Source organism: Diprion similis, chromosome 10 (assembly GCF_021155765.1).
Source record: "Diprion similis isolate iyDipSimi1 chromosome 10, iyDipSimi1.1, whole genome shotgun sequence".
Lineage (NCBI taxonomy): Eukaryota > Metazoa > Arthropoda > Insecta > Hymenoptera > Diprionidae > Diprion > Diprion similis.
Window position 1 is genome coordinate 2,924,688 of NC_060114.1, and position 21,779 is coordinate 2,946,466.

At 36.5% G+C, this 21,779-nt stretch overlaps 1 protein-coding gene and 1 long non-coding RNA gene across 2 annotated transcripts; one reads left to right on the forward strand and one right to left on the reverse strand.

The window, feature by feature from the left end:
* The first annotated feature begins 1,907 nt into the window (after window positions 1–1,907).
* On the forward strand, window positions 1,908–18,779 carry LOC124411088. The gene is made up of 3 exons (XR_006929640.1): window positions 1,908–1,921; window positions 5,809–5,818; window positions 18,718–18,779. It is a non-coding gene; the product is annotated as an uncharacterized LOC124411088 (long non-coding RNA).
* On the reverse strand, window positions 6,041–14,387 carry LOC124411086. Its single transcript, XM_046889967.1, has 4 exons — window positions 14,239–14,387; window positions 7,491–7,670; window positions 7,132–7,297; window positions 6,041–6,580 (listed from the first exon to the last, which is right to left on the reverse strand). The coding sequence occupies exons 1-4, from the start codon at window positions 14,348–14,350 to the stop codon at window positions 6,379–6,381; spliced, it is 660 nt and encodes a 219-aa protein (XP_046745923.1). The 5' UTR covers window positions 14,351–14,387; the 3' UTR covers window positions 6,041–6,378.
* Window positions 18,780–21,779: the final 3,000 nt, after the last annotated feature.

Below are 21,779 nucleotides of genomic sequence, written 5' to 3' on the forward strand. Positions count from 1 at the left end.
TAATGCAAAAGACGTATAATTAATATAATATGAAGTCAATAACATTGCTGCAATAAACTATAAAGGCCCGAGACTGCGGAACCCCCGTAACGTGAATACAAATTATCCAGCATGAATGATAGAATCCTTTCCAAAACGCCGCACTGTAAAACCTTAGGAGGCAACATAGACCTCTATTGTAGAACCCTACAGAACGTCACAGGAGAGTATACCAGGAGCACCATAACAAAACCACCGAACGTAAACTAACTTACAGGATAATACTGGCGAAGCAACCGAATGGCAATCTAGAAAAGTACTAACAAATAGATTATTATTAAATCATTAAATCCTTCAAACCAAAAGCATCCACACTAATTCTGGAGACGAAATATAGCAATGTTTAAAGCACAACTCTTTATAAAACTCTATAACATTTCCAATAAGGCGACCTAAATTGTATACGTGACAACGCCGTACAACTAGCAACCAGAGAGCCGTTTCATCCATCTCCTTGAAGTTAGCCGGAAAATTCCGATTCTTAAAAAAATCACTTCATGCAACGTTGGTCGTTTGTCGGCGATTGTTGGTTAGGTCAAGTAGTTTATTGGATTGTAGTTGTTTAAGTAAATCCAAAACAAGATTGGGCATAAAGTTAGCCGGACGATTTTTAATTTCCAATATTTTTGAATCGTTGGGGGGGTCCAATCGATGCGCAATCGTTTGTTGAATACACATATAGCAATTGGAACGTCTGCTGGATCGTGGCTTGACAAAAAATGCCGGAAAAGAAAACATTTCAGCAATCCAAAATTGAATTTTGCATGAAGTTAGCCAGACTGTTTACAATTTCTCATATTTTTTAATCGTTCGGAGGTTCCATCGATGTGCAATCGTTTGTTGGACACGAATATAGCGATTATTTTCAAACAATTTGAAATCTATTTAATTGCTTCCGAGAAGGACGTCAAAGCTAACAAAATCAAAATCATTCTCCTCTTGAACCTTGTCGGTGAGAAGGGTGCAGAGGCTCGCAACATATTCACAATACCCGAAGAGGACAAAGTCAAGTATGCTATAATACTTAAAGCATTGAGGATTGATAAAAACCAAAGAAAAAGAAAATTAATGAAAGGTAAAAATTCAGCAAAACAAAGCAGAATGGAGAAACATTTGATCATTTTCTCACGTCACTCAAGAAAGCCGTCAAGAATTGCGAGTACGAAGGACAAGAAAAATCGATTCTACGACACACAGTAGTCTACGAGATCCATGATGCCAGACTTTGGGAAAAGCTGTTGGAGACCGACACGCTTGATCTCGACAAAGCAGCCGTGTTGTACAGCTCTTAGGAGGCGACAAAACAGCATGCCAAGACTCTACGGTTCGAGGAGCTGGGCAGTGCAACAAGTGAAACTGTCCTCAACTGTCCTCAACTCGCTCAAGATTAATTTTCAAGACCAGAACAAGAATTATTCAAGAAAGAAGCCTGTGAATAATTCGAGTGAAAAACAGAAAAGATCCCAAAAATAGTGGTAGACTAAAGGGATAGAAATGTGTACGCAGATGGTGTGTGTGTGTGTGCGTGCGAGAAGTTGGGTGGGCTGCAGCGAGTCCCTGTGTGTAATTCTGTGATTAGTTCTTACTATCAAAATTATACATATTTCATCAAGTGAGTTATTTTGATCCCTGACATCCTACCTATAAAATTCGTGGTAAGACGAACACCTCAGATCTTAGTAACGGTAACGATTTGTTGACTGGAATATTCCATTCTTGAAATTACTTTTTCAAAGGGTTATACATTATATATTTTATTTGATAAATAATCAAATGTAACTAGAGTAAAGTCATCCATATTTATTTCTTTGCACTCTACCTGCTGGTTGTTGTGTTGAATGCTGATTTGCATTCTAACTCTCTCATCCATATTTATATGTATGTATATTACAATTACTAAAGCTTAGAGTTGTACCATTCAAATAAGCCCGCCCCAGAACTTATTCGACCAGGTTATTGACCAAACAAATTCGACCTCAGATCTGTACGTCGATAAGTTCCGCCGTGACCAAACCTGACACTCCTCCGTTGACTAGATAAGTACGAACACGCATTATTTCGAAAAGGGTGTGAAAGATACGTATTTTAGTTATAATTCGAAAAGCGTTCGGAATCAGCAGACCCTTTCGTCACGACGTATCTATATAAATAAAAAACTACGAAACCGCACAGGTCATCTGTTTTTAAATAAAAGAGGAGTGAGGCACAAAAAACGGAGAGCAAATTGTTATCAGAGGAAAATGACGAGACAGAATTATTGGCCATTTCTAGGATAAGTTTTTATTTTATACGTCTATATTTATTTACTATTTATTTATTTATTTGTTTTTATTTTTACATCTACATTTATTTTATTATATACCTTTTTGTTTTTCTGTTTTAATTTATACATCTCTATTTATTTTATTTTACATTTTTGTTGTAACTTTACACCGTTTACACATTTTTATAAACACGTCATAAATAGAGATTTTAGCCATCAGTATTTATTTATTCATTTTTATGTTGTTTTTTTTTTTTATTCTTATTAATATTTAAATCAGTAAGGAGAGTTATCCGTTACAGAGTAAACACTAGGATGATTAAAAAAAATGATTGTTGTTTTTGATTATTTAATTTTTTTATCAACCATTACATGGGTATTATTCATTTTTCACCAAATGTACACTAAAAATAAGTCAATTTCTGAGCAGATCGGAGGCTTCGTTTAGATTTGCCACCCCGGGTCTCGTGCGGAATTAGTCTGCCACTCTCCAAAGTGCAAGTGATAGTGCAAAGTTCCAATGCAAAAATTGCGGAACTCTTCATGGTGTACGAGAGTGTCCAGTATTTCAAAAAATTTGCAATAAATCTAAAAAATCCAACCACTTTGCAAAAATGTGCGGATCTAATTTTCAACGAAAAGTAAATAAGTTAGAATTTGAATCTGATCATGAATGTGACTCACTGATGGTGAAAGAAATTACTCTAATCAAACCTAAAATAAGTAGCTATAAGACTGTAAATCTGTAAATTCTTATAAGGATCACAAATGGTGGGAATTGATCTAGTTTTCTTGATCAGAAACCTGTGAAAATGTAGCTTGATAGTGCATAAAAAATAAAGATACTATCCCACAATTTATTCAAAATGCTATAATTTCAAGGCGAGTTAAAGCCAACTCAATTCAGATTACAACCATGCTTCAGTATATTGTGCGCCAAGTGGGAGAACCGGGACTTTTTAGACCGAGTGCTGATATTTTCAGTAGGAGTTGTAGGGGAGTTCGCGCTCACGAGCGTAGAAGTGAGCTTCTACTCCCTAGGGAGTAACAAGTGTGACGTCACCTAACTTCTACTCCCGCTCACGTAACCCGGGTCGAAAAGTGGTACTTCTCCCCCTCTCCACAGGCACGAAGAACTGCCCTAATCATGCCCGTGTTATATAAAGGTTCTTTATTATCAATCGTTGGCCAAGTTAACCTACATTGCAAGTATGGAAGTAGAGAATCAAATGAAGATTTTGTCATAATTCAAGATGACAAAAACCCCATACTTTGTCTCAAGGCGTGTCTGAATTTAAATTTGGTGAAACGTGTGTTTCACGTTAACCAGTGCTTGCCTAAAGAGGAATTTATACATCAACATAGCAATGTTTTCACAGGTGTGGGGTGAGTGAAAGAGGAATGTATAATTGTAGTAGAGGAATCTGCGCAACCTGTAAATGATTGAAATACCTGAGTATACTCACATCACGCCATTTAGCACTCAAAAATCCCTGACATAAGCAGGGCTAGTCGTAAATTGAGCAGTATGAAAGAGATAAAAGATTCCTAACAGTATTGAGGGCGCTGTCCCATATGGAATTCGTTCTGTACGAAAATCTAGTCATTTCTAAAAGCATTAATCAGTGGTGTTCCGGCTTCACTGGTTCCGGGTTACTTTTCTCCGGTTGTTTCATGATTCGGAATTTGTACCGACGGAACAAACGCTGGCAAATCGCAACCGTTGCTTTTGGCGCTACGTTTGAAATGCGCAGCTAATTTTGGGTGTCACTAGTTCCGGGTCCATGAACCGTTGACTGAGGATATGTAATGAACTCTATAGAATACGGGTAAATTAGAGATCCAGAATATTGATCACCAACACAAGCATACCCTAACTGATCGTGACACACTGTGTCAGAATAAACGGATGCAAAAACCGTTTTTTTGTTATTGTAGCTATTATACTTCAGTGATTGAAGATGTATGGGTCAATCGGAAGGCAGTTACACAGCCAAAGCAGAGAAAGGTTGTAAGCAAAAAATTGTGCCATCATGTAATATTGGTTTTTTAAACCGTAGCGTGCATAGTTTTGATTATATCTCTTGCCTTGCAGACGCGAGATGCACTCCGTCACTCCACCACTGTCCCTGAATACGCCAAGTTTTGCAGACGCAAGAAATGATTTCGTAGCTGCTTAACAGACGCAGGACATTAGTTCGTTGCTGATCCCTAGCTATTGTTTGATTCTACTGCAAATCATACACCTTCTTAGCTAGTAAAGAAGCAAATGTGTTTTCAACAAGGTTTAATCAAACCAAATTTACTCAGATATTTTACAAAAACTTCGGCAACAAGGGTACCCATGCACATGCAAGAACATAAGTCGTGTAAACTAATAAACTAATGATAAGGCAAATTAAATATTAATTTAATTACGCTTCTAAATTTTGTATAAGTTAAGTTTTCGATTCTATTATTCAATCATTACAATTCTCTGCAAATATCTATTTCTATTTCTAGGCAAGTAAGCCGCTATGCTTTACTTGCGTATAATTTGATCTATATCGTCTATTCAGAAGGCGTTTTGCCTTTAATCTTTCATCAATCAAATGAATAATAAATTAAGGTAAATTGAGTGAGAGGAGCGCTATGCCATGCTCTGCTCCAAAATTGACATAAGTCAGTTGGGCACTATTCCATGGGTCTGATGATCAGCGTGTCTAAGGCACTCGTATTTATATTGATGTCCAGCGGCAGGATCGACGTTTGAACGACGAAAAGATTAGTCACGGTGTTTGGTTCGTACGTCAGTGTGACCTGTCTGCTGTATGCGTCTGATGCGTTGCGCCGAGTGCGCTGTTTGATCAGCTGTTATGTTGATTGCTCGATCCGTCAGCTGGACGGTCAAACACGTTACAGTATAAATAAATAATCATATTACGTCAAGCACGACAGAAAGTTCACGAATTTAATCATTTTCATTTACTTTACAGAATAATTATATACTGATAAAATCTTAAATGATGGATTCATATGTTGTAATCTCGATTTGAGACGCACTTCTTCCGTCAGACATGACGAAAAGTTTACGAATTCGAGTGTTTCCACTGAGTTTTCTGAATAATTAGATACTGACAAGAACTAATCACAGTTTCATTTTTTCTTACTTCGATTTGATTATGCCCTTCTTACCATAGACTTATAGAGAAGATTGCGCGGTCCGTGCACTGAGCTGAAGCCCCACTTAAAAAGAGAACGCAAGAGTGGGAGCCGACCTCTCACTCTAATCGATGACTTAGCAAGGGAAATACCCAGCTTATACAAGTATACCTCCCCGCTTGCCTTATTGTTTTTCCCGCCTAGCGGCTGCTCCCCAATCTTTCGACTGTGCATCAGAGAGGTCGACTCCCGCTGTAGCTTTCTCTTTTTAATTAGGGCTTCAGCTCGGTGCAGTATAAGTCTGTCTTGTTACGCACACAAAGATGCATCTCACGGATACACTCTTCCGCCAACAATACGGAAAGCCTCTGATTGGTGCTGAAAAGTGACTAGATTTCCCCGCGGAACGAATTCGGACAGCACCCTAAACCGAATCGGTAGTCTGTAACTGAAATCATCATCTCAGTGCAAATTCGCTCAAACCTTGAGATGATCAGTCGTTCTGCGTCATCATTTGGCCCTGAACTCTCCGAAAGCTGTTGAGGATCTTGGGATATATTGCTGAGGAATGGTAATTGGAGTAAAACTCTATCTTAAGAGTCACGTACGGAAAATATATTTGAAATAATTACATTCGTTCATGTTAGTAAGTATACAACAGAGGTAATGGAAATGTACTCGTGCAACATAAATATTGTCTCTGATTGCAAGCTTTGATACGTTAATCTATAATAACGCCAACTCTCATGTGATTTGCGAAAATGACCGTCATTTTTGCATTACTGAAAAAAGTGAAATGTTCCGAGAGTCGCCGGGGTTACTTTACGCAATAAATATACAGCCAACATACATACTATTCAGTCACTTCGCTTATGAAGGTGATATTGAGATTGTAAAACTAAATTCTCGTTTGGTAATAAACAATGCGTATATAGTTAAACACGAAGATTGGGATTAATGAAGCGGACATATTTCAACAGTGAATCATTTTCTTCGCAAACCCAAGACTTCTTATGATGACATGCTACATCGTGCCAGTTCACTCCATCGTTGTAGAATTGATTTAATATTGCCAAGCAGTTTTCAGGTGCTCCCCCTTGAATCGCCTCACGGTTGTCTGGTTGAGGTTTGCCAATTCTGTTGAGAAACAACTTGTACAATAAATATCCAACAACAATAATTTTATGGCATCGTGTCACTAATTAATTAGTGCGTTCCGAAATTAGTTAGCAGTGCTAAAAACTCTCTACGATAGAGGCAGAGCTACTTATGAACTCGGCAAAAGAGATAAAAAGGCTGTTGGCACCACTGAAAGCTATTATCAGTACGTACCCCAACTGTACCTACACCTGCTCTCCGCAGGCATAAACAACACGTGCTTTTGTAAAAATTATACAAGAACATTTGACTCATCGTATAATCAAACATTTCCATGTCTACCTATGCGTGTAATTAATTGTTATTTTCGAAGAAAAAAGAATGAATAAGTGAATGAATAGTATACTGTAATTATTTTCACAATCAATTTTTTATAACATTTTGTTTTCGACCCGCAGGATTACTTTTGATATCTACAGTTAGTATGAAACGGGAAAAAAATAACATGTTGATTTTATATCTGTAATCCATTATCTAATATTTGATACTGTTGATGGGTTTTCATCCCAATAACATTTTCCAAGACTTACCCGCCACTTGGAGACCAGTCATTTTGATTGCGGTCAGTTGTTGGTGCCAGCTTTTGAAGTTCCGCAGTCCAGAACCATCCGTTAATATTTGGCGGCTGCAGATCAGGCCTGTCGCATCCTTTGAAGTCGCAAAGGCGTCCAGAAGTCCATATGTACTTAATGTTGTCTAAAATAAAATTGGAGGAAATGTAGTATTACTAGAAAAAATATTTGTCAGTTGTTAAAAATCCATTTTCTATGACATTCGGTAAATTCTTTTACTCTTTTTCTATTCTATCTCATTTTAATCAGCGATTTTCATTTATTTCATGTAAACTCGATTTCATTTCACAATATAACTATGTAAAATTAAAACGCACTCTGCACAATGCGACTCTTGACGAACTCGTTTTCAGCAGATGTTTCCAGAGAAACTAGGTCCATACACCGTTGTCTACAGAAGTTCCTGCCAGCCAACCAATCGACTTCTTGACCAGCCGTTCGTGGATCTGCCCAGGAGAAATAGTATCCCTTTCCATTGAAGCGTTCGTGAATCGTCCCTAAAACGTAATTTTATTTCGTATGAAATCATTTGAATACTTTTTCCAAACACCTATCTCTTTCTATTCGCCGGTGACATTCTTCAAAGAATTTGATCAGAGTCTGTACTATACGTATGTCGATGGTTATTACAAAGTGTCAAAATTATCATAACTATAACATCGTGACATATGACTTTCTTACAATTTGAATATTCATAGTACATAGTATCACACTGAGGTATTCCATTTTTAAACTAATGTTGCGTATGGAAACTAAATAATTCATGCCTCATTCACCAACTAGTTAATAATATCCAAACACATTCTGTGTACAGTGATGTTAAATCAAAATTAAACCATAATTCTTCTTTGTAAATTTAATACAGCGTATCCTATCTCGAATATATCGACTGGGGATCTTAAAAACTATATGGGCGCGTTACATAAATCTGTTTAAAAGTAAGAAAGTGTGTATTACGCAGTGTTAACCGCACAACGGAAAACGGAATGGAAATTATGGAAAATATGGAAATTAGGAAACATCATCCTATCCTGGATTCAGAAACGTGCGCATCTACCAGGGCATTGCAACGTGAGAAATGAAACGAACGTAAACGTCCCGTTACGAATGATGCGAATAATTTTACCGCACTTCCTTTATTGGACCGCCTGAAAGAATGCCGATGTTTTCTATTATCATGACACACTTGCTTGAAATTCATGCCATTTCTGAACCGCAGTATCGTTCATAGGAGAACTTCCAGCCATTCATGACTCACACGAAAAGTTACGGCGCACGTCAGTGAAACTTCAACCGATTTTTATTAATCTTCCATTACAGGCACTTACTTGCCCAACGAATTTCATCACGCGGCGAGCACTGTGCTGCTCATCATGGAGACTAGAGTAAAGGAGACCCATCTCTAATGGAGAGCATACGAAAAATGCATCTCCGAAAATTTCACGTTCAGCAGTTTGAAATTTCATCAAAAGCAGTGCCATTATCGTAAAGTTCGGAAGCGAAATTGGTAAGAATTAAGTATATATATATATGTAAAAACATCGATCGTGACCAAAGTAAAATTGCTTGTTGGATCTTTGCGATATCAGCGTTGTTCGGCGTCAGCCAACGCAAGCATTATTGTACGGATTTTTGATAAATGATCGAATGTACAGAGATTGGACTTCTTTACTCTAGTCTCCATGCTACCCACATTAAATGAAATGCGACGTTGCCACACCATTACAGTGATGAAATATTTCTATCAAGTAGCTTGATTGTTTCTTTTGAAAATAAATATATCGAATATAATTATCTCTAACTAGTCCAGTCAATCCGAGCTGAAAATGGGGGTAATCGTACATTTTAGGTAGGCGGCAATTTTGTTTTTTCTATCGTAGGGGGATCAGTCGTGAGTGTAAAATCGAATTTTCGGGACGGGGGATGTTGTTATTCGGCTGCCATCTTGAAATTAAGGGTGTAATTGGGTTAATAGTTCACCTGTGTAACTGTGAGGCTGACAAATACTCTGTGGAGAGAATTTTTGTAGCTTATACAATCATCTATAACTTTTATATACAACTTTTTCGCCTAAGATCAATAATAACAAAGTTATGATCAGAAAAAGACGATGAATAAGGAGATGAGATACTTTAAGGTGAGGTATCTCTGAAATTTCAAAGCCTATTATATTTTTATAGAACATTTCCTAACCAACAATTTCGTTTATTTAGTTTTTTCATTCGGTTTGTTTGTATTTATTTATCAGCGTCTCGGAAGGAGGTAAGTAGAAGGAAAGTTGATTTGTAGGTATTAAAAAATTGCTAATTTTAGTTCGAGTAGTACTTCATTTGATTATGATATTACTATGTTTTAAACTATTATTTTCTGTGTTAGACAAAATAATAATAACAATGTACTGGCTATATATTCTAAATCAAAAGTGAGTCGTCGACAATATTGAATACTTTATGATAAAATAAAAACCAAAAAATATCACCCACGATGTGGACGATAAAAAAGTTATGAATAAATTATATAAATATCTCTTTATTTGCCGTTTTTTTCTGCTCGTCACTTATACTAATTAATAATTGTTTACGTTACAAAAATACTTTCTGTTCAATTTCTGTCAGCCTCACGGTTACGGAAATGAATCTCAAAAACGAATTACACCTCTAATTTCAAGATGGCGGCCGAATGACAGTGAAAACTCGGCAGAATGACAATGAAAACTCGGTTTTACATTCACGGCTGATCCCCCTACGATGACAAGAAAAAATCGCTGCCCACTCAGTTATCGGCTGAGAGGTTCCGAGTAAAGTCTGGCAACGTGATGGCAAAAAATGAATCAACTCGCGTAACGAGTACTGGGCCGCTTTTTTCACGATCTCGATCAAAAAATTATTTTTAGAGCCGATAAATGAAGCATCAGTGTGGGTCAAGCCCTATGCGGTGACATTACGGTCCCTTAAACAGGAAGCATGTAAAAAATACGAAAAATATTTGTACAATGTTGACCAGAAATTAAACTAACCCCTGCAACCCAAAATTATCTTAGACTTAATTTGCCCGTTAACAAATTCCAAATTATATCAGAAATCAGACTATTAAATTCCAACAGCCGTAGAATGGTTCTGGCAGACATTAGATACATGTTAAACAAGATCCCACTCGCTCATTGAATGTAAAAAATACGCTCAGAAAAGGCGAGAACTAGAATTATCAAATCACAAAGAACGCCTAGACCTCTTCGCGCTGTTAGAAAATCCAAACCCCAAAGAGAACCGTAACTCCAATTGTAATACGTCTAAGAAGTGAAAGAATAAAGATTAGGGAAGGGTGGGGCAGAATGGCCCCCTCAAACATTTGGCCACAGATTTTTATTTTTGTTTTCTGATAAATTATCGTAAACTTGATATATTTACTTATTTCTAGGCCAATGTGAGATATCTGGGTTATAATGGACCACCCAAAAAAATTAGGTAGAAGGTTTTTTTTTCTCATTTGTGTAAATTTAGAGTATTCATCTACTTAGGCTATTTCAGGCCAATTTACCATATCCTGGGGAGAATGGACCTTTAAAAAAAAATTGCTATGAAAAATATTTTTTACCATCTTTTAGAAGAGGGCCGTCGTGCCCCGGAAATTTTTTTTTTCAGAATTGTGGTAAATGTTTGGTGAATTTGTTCAAAGTAGAACAAAAATCAATTAATTTGATGGTAAAAGCCAAAAGTAATAACCGGCTTAGGTGGGCCATCGTGTTCATCGCTCTCCTGCATACATATATTGATGTAGTGCAGAACAATGTCTCAAATTTGTATTATTCAAAAAGCTCCTTACGTAACATTTTTTCTACAAGATATTGAATAAAATCCTTGACCTTTCTGATAGCATAAAAAACGAAAATTGGTACATAACGTATAATGTGATTACCTTTGCTTTGCAGCTAAAAAAAGTTTGATAACCTAGAAAAATGTTATTTTGGAACCGTTTTTCGTATTATGGATTTTAACACATTCATTACGTATTAATTTTTTTTATTTCCACTTGTTTCAACGATTGAGTGGAATAATTAGGTGGTTATTCATTAGATATAAAATTGGATACTAGCTTTTTACTTCTCTACACTACCAGGAAACCTATGGAATCGTTTTAATATTTTCTGAGAAAAATTATCTCGAAAAGAGCTTTTTGAAGTACACAAATTTTTCATGCGACTCAAGTCTCAAGTTCAAACAAACATGATCCAGTGACATTATGGATTCAAGCAATTTAGACTGACAGAAAAATACTCGTTCCATAAAACTTTGTTGATGGTTGAAATTCCGTGTCAATCGAAAAAGCTGTAATTTCACTGACGCGTCCATATAATCGCGGTTTCAGTAAGATTATTTCTTGTAGGCATAATTCATTATATCAAATAATTTACTCCAATGCAATGAACATCAAGAAACTTCAAGTGAATAAATATATCATTTACTCTTCACCACAAATTGTTGGAACAACTGTATAATGATTCATCATAGAACAGTAAAATTCTACTCTCAAAAGTGAAATCAGGGTCAGAAATCCAATTATGGTCTTGAGTTATTTCTACACACCTACAAATGTATTAGTCATGAAGCTCCGTTCCTCGAAATGTAGGTTAACTTTGGCTGTTGAATACTGAGAAAAAAATTCATTCGAAGTGATGAATTATTTACTTGTGAATATTTGTATTATTCCTATGCGCAGCCATAGAATTTCTAAGCTCAGCGAACGTCACAAGAATTGCATGCGTCAGAAAATCTGAGCTTTATTGGTTACGAAAAATTGCTCAGAAATATAAAATACGTTTTACCAGCTATTGAGTACGTACATTCTCTCATTATACTGAACATAATTTTGGAAACCTAATACAAACAAGCCCATGAAATTATTATTGTAATTAAGAACGTCACATATTTTCGTCAGCTTAAAGAAAGTCTATCATCCATTTTGGGTCCCACCCTTTATCATTGCATGCACGTGCAATGGATCTGCCAATACCTCATAACCGCTTAAAAGTACAGCAATAATTATTTCACGTTCTCGAATATATTTGTAGGTTATATTCGGGAAAGCTTTGGGGAAGAATTCACCCAAAAAATGGATATTCTCAAAAATAATGTACAGTTTGTCACAAGAATTTGAAAAATGTCTATTTGGACAGGCTTCATCCGGTATCATTGTCATACAGTTTGCAATCGGACGTACGGCTGGCAATTCACAACTCAACAAATTTTGCTTCTCGAGCTCCGGTACTGAGTGAAACTACGAATTAGCATATAGGCACACACGGCAAAGTATATTATCCTGCACGTTGCGTCGTTACAAGGTAAACAGCCTCATGCTCTCGACCTCGTACTGAGGTCTGGGTCAGAGAAAAAAGTCATTGTTGATTTTTCAAAGAAACTTATGCCATTTACAAATCCGCACGTGCCACATTATCTATGTATTAGCTTCTACAGATCGAAGGCGGAGTCAAATATAGGCGAAAAATTTGAGTCTCGCTGGATCCGTACGATTCAGCACGTGCTTGAAATACTTATCAATTCTTTTCTCTATCAGGAATATTTCATTACATGGCGACACATTTATGTCACTATCAAACTTTCTAACTCCGTAAACACGAGTCGGATATGCGCACAGCCGTTGTTCAATAGCACTAGTTCAAATATATGAACGGAACATGTATTTTCAAATAGGTACTTGACATTCGGAATTTGGCTTGAAATTAATCGTTGAGTGTTGACTGAGTAAAACTTCATTTCTTATAGTTTCTAGGAAATTTGAACATAATGGGTATCGTTAGAGTAACGGTTTAAATACTATTGAAATTAGAAATATGAGATATAATGAGATCTATTGAGTTGTCAACGCTAAATTTCATGTCTAGTGCAACATTAAGTCTATTTTGAGTGCGCTTCGACTTTATAGTTCTACTGAGCAAATGTTTCTACAGAAATATTTTTCTATACAATATTCTTTCACAGAATATTTTTTTACCAGATATTTTATCTACAGAATGAAATTCGAAATTCGCATCAGAGATAATCCTCCATGATTTTTTCTACAGGATAATTATTCTTCAGAAATTTACCCTGTAGAACCGATTTCTGTAGAATCGAGCCGCCTCTTATCTATTTACTTGGTTAACTAAATATTTTCGATCAAATAACGCCAACTTCCAATTATCGCAATACCTACAAAAAAATACCGTATGAGAGATCACAATGAAAAAGAAATAATACCACATATAAGATTTTCTTGTTGTAATTACAAAGCTCATTTTCGAGTTCAATGAAATGAGGCGGCTGAGAAGAAATAAGGATCGACTCTATACCTATACCTTTGTCACTCAACATTTACACTGTACAGTTCTACAGGGGCTAATAATTACAGAATGGTCACAAAGAATGAGGCAATATTTTAGAGGGATTATCAAAAGTACATTTTTCGGTCACGTCAAAAAATGAACATAGTTAAGGACTGTACAATATGTAGTAACCAATACTAGAAACATGTCTCGGTATCGACACTTTGATCGGATTCACCTTTGCATTTTGACTACTTAAACCCTATAAAGTATTCCTAGGTGTACAAAGCAACAAATTTCTTCGTATTGAAACAAAACCAGACCGGGGCTTGTGCTCATTCATTTGCATACCTATACACAGATATAATAACAACACGAATAACAAGCGGTACTTAAACCGCTCACCGTTATTCGGTATAATATTTGTACGCGGAAATGTGTCAGTAGCTTTATTTAAATAACTTGACAGTCTGGGTTGAATTTTTTTTTTTTTCGAACCGACGGTAATATAGCGGACGGTAATATTTTACCGATATATATACAGGAATTGTAGTAGGAATAGGATTCAATCCTGTACATATATTTAGTCTTTCACGATTTACCGGAGAAGTAGAAAAAATTCAGTAGCCAGCGTGGTTGTAATTTAAGTAAATTATGTGGCATATCATGGATGTACTCTTTCTTACAACTTTTAAACCATTGCTGATCAGTGCAAAAGATGTAATATAATTGTAGGTCTTACTCACTTTGCGCGCAAAGCCGGGGTACAGGTGGTTCGAGAATTCTTCCCGTAGGCTGAGGCTGGAATTGTGCCGTTGCCAGAACGGCCAATGCGCATAAAACAAATATGCGTAGCATGATTATTCTGGAAATAATAATAAATTATACATTTACGATTCGTATTAGGGTTCTCGGGTAAGTGATTCGCGCATTATGCATTAAACAGTTAGTGACAAGCTGACGGTATGCATTCCGCAGGTTTACGCGTTACACGTATTTACTATTTGTTCCTTACAGCGGAAGTAGCAATTTAATTTCTTGAATATTGTCAAGAATTAAAACCCTGACAAGTCATCCAGACGTTCACGCGTTGAACTGCATCAGACGACTTTGTTCAAACCGGTCTTACCACGTCTGATTGCCGTAAGGGCCGAGGGAATTCCTCATGAGCCACTCAATTCCAGTTTCACATGAAAACTTGGTCGTGTACGACTCTGTATTACGTATGTGTACATCTGACATATGGACTTCATGTAATTAGTATTAAGTGCGCGATTTACGTACCACTTCATCGCTGACATATTTATAATATGGATATACCTATCTACTGACACAGTCAGTTACAGACATTTCAATTAACTGCAGCTCAAAAATATGTATTCGTTACGATAAGCGTGTATGACTTTATGATTATAAAAATTGATTAAATAAAACATTGATTAGTTTAATAGAAAAGTCAATGGTTTGAGAAATTCTCGTCCCCATCTCGTTCCTCTTCTCCTCCATTTTTCACCATCATTCACCCTTGTTGTACAAAGACTGTATTGAGCTATATAAAAACAATAATTCCATCTCGACAGTTCTCACGAAATTTTTCACGTGATTTTTACTCTGCATTAAAAGCAGAAAAAGTTTGATTAAATTTGAGAAAAATATTCAGTCTCTTTTGTACTACGAGCCAATGATCGAAGGGTCAGACAAATAGATAACCCAGGTAACCAGAGGGCGAAGATGGAATGGACTAAGATGTTAGTAAAGTACACGTAAAAGTAAAATGCCGATGCCGGAAGATGCTCACCTAAGAACGGTCACCAGTGGACTGAAGTGCTTTCTTCGGCACCCCTATATATACACAATCCTGGCCCCGAAGCAACCGCCTCGGTCAGTACTTTTACCACCGGCATGTTATTGCCGATACCGCATTACCAATAAACGATTTCATCGTTCGACTGAGAATATTTCGAGCCTCGGGACATCCGCTATAGGTACCACGTACATATATATAACTGCCTCTCGTTGGGCAAATATTCGGACTGTCAACAGCTTTATGCCGTACTATACCTCGTAGAAAAGGTTACACCTGCTCAATAATTTTCACTTCATTTGCGCGCTGATTAGTTACCTGATACCTAAATACATTGTATACACCTATGATATTATCGCATCTAAGAATCGAACCACGCAGTGTCCCCAGTATCCGTGAAAATTCTTCAAATATAACCTCTGAAATGATTATTGAATTTTATTCATGTCTCGGAAATTCTTACCGGAATTTTCTTAATGACTTTGGTATTTCGAATTACTTTGCGCGTGATTAATATTCTTCAATTTCGTATTGTCAAATATTCGAAGACACTCGTTTTTCTCTCTCTTTATTTATTGTTAAAGTCACATTACATCGTTTTGAGAGTATAGGGAACTTATAATACAAAAACGTTCAATAAGGAGTAAAGACTGATTCTTCCTAGAGTAATATCCGATGCGTGTCGGTAAGTCTGGACTGTAAGTTAAAAGATGTGTGTAATTAAAAGTAAGTTTTATTTACTATTGTTCTATCAACTTCAGTTTACACTCTGTGATTTCATCCCCTCGCGTTTACATAGGCTGAGTATAATCAAATGTTGTAAAACATGCATGAACGAAATGATAAATTCACCTCGATTGCTAATTAATATAAGGTAAATATAAGATAATAATAATAATGTGTTATACATAAATAATTAGCGAATAAGTGAATATATGAGTGAAGTTAAATATTTGTACGTAACGCGACGAAAAATCTTCATTGCTTACTACGGAATTCCAAGAGAAAAACTTTCTCGTCTTTTCATCGGTAAACGTGACGAGACCCACATAATGCACACACACTTGTGTTCGCTGTGTGCGTACGTTTATATGACGTTTCAGTGCGTATGTTCGCGCACGTGTGTGTACGTATTTTTCAAGATACGTGTTATGTACAGATACTTTAAACTGTTTTTCACCTGTAATTCTTATCTTCCTAAGGTACCTACACGCGAGTGATTCGACATAAGTATAAAACCCCGAACGCAGCAGGTCTTCTTGGTCTTCATTGGGTGGATTCGGAAAGCAACGAGGACCGTCACTGCTCGCAGCACTATATATACCCAACCTTGAATCAACCCGAAGTCTGGAGACTGCAAGCTGCACTGTGCCGATCGTTCTGCAGGTTCAGGATGGTAATTAGCGGTTCGAAGAAGGTCAAGCTTAGCCCGTAACTGATCGCCGCCGTAGCGCAGAGACGATCGGAGACAAGGCCAATTGCTTTTCCAACCGCTGCAGTACACTTTCGATTCCTGTGTACAAAAGCAATTTGCACGCGCCATGCCGCGGCGACTTCACCACGGATTTTGCCCACGTGATGTACCTCGAATATCATATCGCGTTAAGTTTACACTGCAAGCCTGCATTATCGACGCTTTGTGTATATTTACACGACGTCAGCGCGGAATGCATAGCAATTTCTCTTTCTCACATATTATGCGTATATACACTGTATGATACGATAATATATGTATTATGACGCATGATGGATAGTTGAAGAAGAGGCTAATCTAACTTCCGCTCATGACCAAACGCGATACATGTATGTACTAGCGATGGCCGCTAAGCTATAAGTAATCGATCAAAATATTTTTCAATTTCAGGTGAAAGTATTCACTTGTTTTTCACTTGTTATATCAAATAGGCACTTGGTAACTAAGGCAACGATAATAATTCCCACTTTATTCACATAAATTGAAATTGTATTGCATAGTTCATGGGAGTACAAAACAAAAATCGATTGTGTAGAAGAATAATCGAGTCTGTTGATTAATAGAGTTTGAAGAATAATCGAGTCTGTCGATTAATAGAGTTTGAAAAATAATCGATTATATCTGATTAATCGGGGAAAAATAATCAATTTAATCGAAAATCGATAATTTTGTATCAATTTTAATGTTCTTGTACTATTGTATATAAGTGCTGTACTCACCAGCTCATTGTCAAATATCGATGCAGTATTCATATAATACTGGTTAATATTGGTTGCATTAACAGTGCCTGATTTCAGTTGTACGTATATACATATGTATATATAAATCTTATCCTCTTTACCACGACCCCACTTTTTTCACTCATCACATTTATTTTTTGTGTCAATAAACAAAAAAGTTCTATATTTTTTTCGAAAAATCTATCGATAATCTGTCCAAAAATACTTCCTCAAAGTTTGAAGTGAATCGATTCAGCCTTTTTGAGATATCGTAAATAGGCATTGCAAAACTTGTCGCTGGGCAAAGTAATTGACGTTATTGTTCTATTAATCGACTTCAATAAAATCAATATGTTAATGAATCTTGATATATATACTTTTGATTGAAACAACCCCTGATGTAATTAAATAATTAGATGTCGAGTTACGAAGTCCTGAAGTTCACCTACTTATTGAGCTGTACTCGTATATAGGGGGAGGTGGGGCACAACAACCCTCCTAAAAAATTTGTCCGAAATTTTTTTTTCATCACCATTTCTTAGAGGGGGGCCATCGTGTTCCAGAAAAATAATTTATTAAAGAATTTTGCAAAAATTTCGGTGAACTTGTTTGAAGTAGAAAAAAAATAAATTAATTTAATGGCAAAAAGCCACAAAAAGTAATAACCGGCTTAGGGGGTGTAGTTCTTATACAGAGCTTCGATATTTTCGGTGTAGTCTAAATGTTTGCGGAAATAAGTAAGGTAGTCAGTAATAAAAGACGTTCACATGTAATCTATTCTTTCATATCCGGATTATCACCAGATCGTTTTACAACGCAAACAGTTGTATCGTATTGTTTATTTATTTCTTCACAGTAAAATCATGAACTTTGGTTTGTTAAAATTGTGACATTATAGCAATATAATATACAGATCTTTAAATGTTTGCTCACAAGGAACATCACTTAGGTGACATTCTTCGACTTTTTTCTATTTTCGAGATATTATAGCGCATCAAAGATCAACCGATACGTATATTTTTCATCGCCTGTAATTTGTGTTTAAGGGCTAAAATAAATATCCGAAGGTGGCCACATCAGGGGCCAGTTTTACTGGTTCACTCAGAAGCACGATAGCAATTCGAGAGGTTAGGCATAAGTGACGTTCCTTCTCATACTGGAAAACTCATCACTACGTTAAAAAACAAAATTAAATACATAGGATAATTTTTTGCTCGTTGTGAAATAGTATATTGTATAACAAGGAGACAAACACGGTCTTTTCGGGCCGAGCGTATATAAGTTTGCAATATGAGTCGCAGGTGAGCACGCATACGAGCCGTAGACCAATATTGCAAATACGCGAGGCAAAAAGACCGTTGCCTCCATTTTGCACACGATACTTTATATATTAAGAGCATATTACGCGTTTATTCACGAAGCACGAAATTGAGGTTAGGGTCGCGAAATGTCAGATCGGTTCACTGTGTTTGTCGCGACAGCGCATGAAAGTTGTACAGAAATGACCACTTTTAAGTCCTAGGAGTTCAGTATTTCAGCACTCCGCGCATGCGCATTCGCAGACTAACTGGACCGTCATAGAAACCGGTACTTTGTGTACGGAAAATACCCATGAAAAAACGCGTAAAATATGCTCGCATTAAGTCTATAAATTTATTTTAAGAGTCTCAGAACAGCTACCCGGGCTGCAGAACTCCTTTCAATGCGGCACTGTTCATCAGGTTACGGAAGTGCGATTCCCACCAGTCTTACATATAGCTAATCCAGTTTTCCGATTCCGATGAAAGTTATCTCGTACTATGGCATACAAACAATCGAGATACGCATAATCTAGGCTGCGTTACTGCAGAAAAACCGTGTCCCCGCATCATGCTACTCTATCTGAATTATACGCACACTAAAATGACCCTGCCGTTTATCCAATGTCTAAGGTGTTTGTAAGACTTCATTGAGATAAATGATTACCCAACTAGCACTGTGATGATAGCATTATACATATAGCGTGTTGTTCGGTTACTTGAAGAACTATAATTTGTAATTGGGGAAGCATGATCGCACGAATCTTGTAGAGGTGCAAAATCGTTTCCAATAACGAATAGTTTATCCAAAACGCCAGAACCATAAGTTGATGCTTTCAAATCATTGACTCACGTAGGTATTACATTTTTCTATTGAAGGGGATGTTAAACCTCCGTGAAATACGGCAAATTATATTTGACAAATCTTACTTTGTCTGAGTAATACAGTTTCCTCAAACTTTATCAAATGATGGACCTTACGAGGATGTTTCTTCGGTTGGCTGAAAAAAATTTAAAAAAAACATCGAACAAAGTTGTAACAGACTCTCACTTACTTCAAGGTTATGATACGCTACTGAAATTTCATGCCAGGATTTTGTATTTCTACATGAATTTGCATTGTGCAAACACTATCGTTTTCCAAAGTTTGAAGAGATTTCATAACTCAGAAAGAGTCAAATGTAAAAGATATGATTCGCCATATTTGACGGAGGTCCGACATCCCCATAAAACCCCGTGTCGAGAGTAGGGTATTGCCCATTCATGTTATTATTAGTAGATCGTCGCTTGGTCTGAAATTTTGCATACGAAAGATGATAATGGTCAATTTTTTGATCCACTGAAACATGACTGTTTTCTGTCGTAATCGATTTCGTTCGTGGCCGCCAATAATTTACCAAATCTTGTCGATGTGTCGCGTGTAATGACGCAAAATTATATAAAGACATCAATCTTATTCTCGTAACTATAATTTAAACGAAGACTTCTGATATTTTTTATGATTTTTAATCACGTATTTTTTAACGAGTTTTATTGAAATACATGTCATTAGATTGCTACAAATTATGAAATATGCAGTAATAATCTATAACTTTATAGTCGTTCTGACGTGCTCACTGATCTCTATACTAACCCTATGGCTGACTTCTATGCTTCCAGCATAGAGAAAGCAAAGTCGATTTTGATTCTAGTCGAAAGTCGATTCTTCTGTAAAATAATCGATTATTAAGAATTGGCTTTTAATTTCAAAAGTTGATCAAGAATCGATTCTTAGTATTCGACATTTGATTTATTTGCAAACTTCAGACTAATATAGAAAGTTGCATAGATTCTGACCCGTTCGATGTCCCTAAGAATTTTACGATTTACGCTGTTAGATAAGCACCGTTTGCATCGAATGCCGCGCGCCGCAGACTTTTTTTTGTTTGCTGCTCAGCTTGAGGCACGATTAATTTTCAAATTAGTATTAGCTAATGGTACGCTAACTTAAATTTTAGGGTGTACATTTTGCACGCATTATTATTTTACTTTGTTGGGCCGTTGTAATTGAAGATAAATTATTTTATAAAGATTTACTTAATGAATAATTATCAATTATTATTTAATTATAATTAATTTCAAACTTAGGAATCGATTCTTACAGTTGATTAATCGATTCCAAGATTCGAAATGTATACAATCGAAATCGGAATCGATTTTTCGATGAATCTTTCCAAACCTATTCCAGTCATAGAGATATATAGGATAGAGTAAACGTCCCGAAAGCGGAGTTCAATCGGTTCTCCGAAGGACAGAAGATAATAACTCTCCCGTCCTCTCTATCGCTCTTCCCTGGGAGTGAGGGCACGAGATGGATAGCTGCGCCTAGACCTATGGTGTAGCTTTCCCTCTCATGGCCCTCAGTCTAAGGAAGGAGCGTTATTCCAACAATTTAATAGAATTTTCTAGTAAAGATGTGAAAAGGTAAAAAAAAAATGAAATTTTTCTCGGTGTATGAAGGAGGAGCTGTTTCGATTGCTATGCAACAAGTTACTGTTTGAAGATACTGACAATGAATAAGTTTCTTATGAATCACGCAGGAAAAATTTATTTGTGTTAACACTAACCTACGGAAATTTATCGGGATTTTATGCACTATATGTATCTAATAAACGAACTCTTCTCAGCGTTAATTTCATTAGGTGAAACGTGTATTACTGAATGAAATCAACCTATGAATGTTATACGTAGTAATGCTCTGATTAGAAAAAAAGAAATGCTGCGAGAGTTGAAAGACTGGATCAACCTTGGATCCGTCTTCAAAGGTGGAACTGCCCCATTGGAATGATTCAAAGATCATTAAAAATTCCTCTACAGCCACGTAGAACATTTACGAGAATGACCTCAATTGTCTTTGAGAACCCTACACTTTCTCTAAAGTTTTTAAAACAAATGTCGGTTACGACGAAATTTGAGGGACAATAAACGTAGAAATCTGAGGGGAAATGGGCAG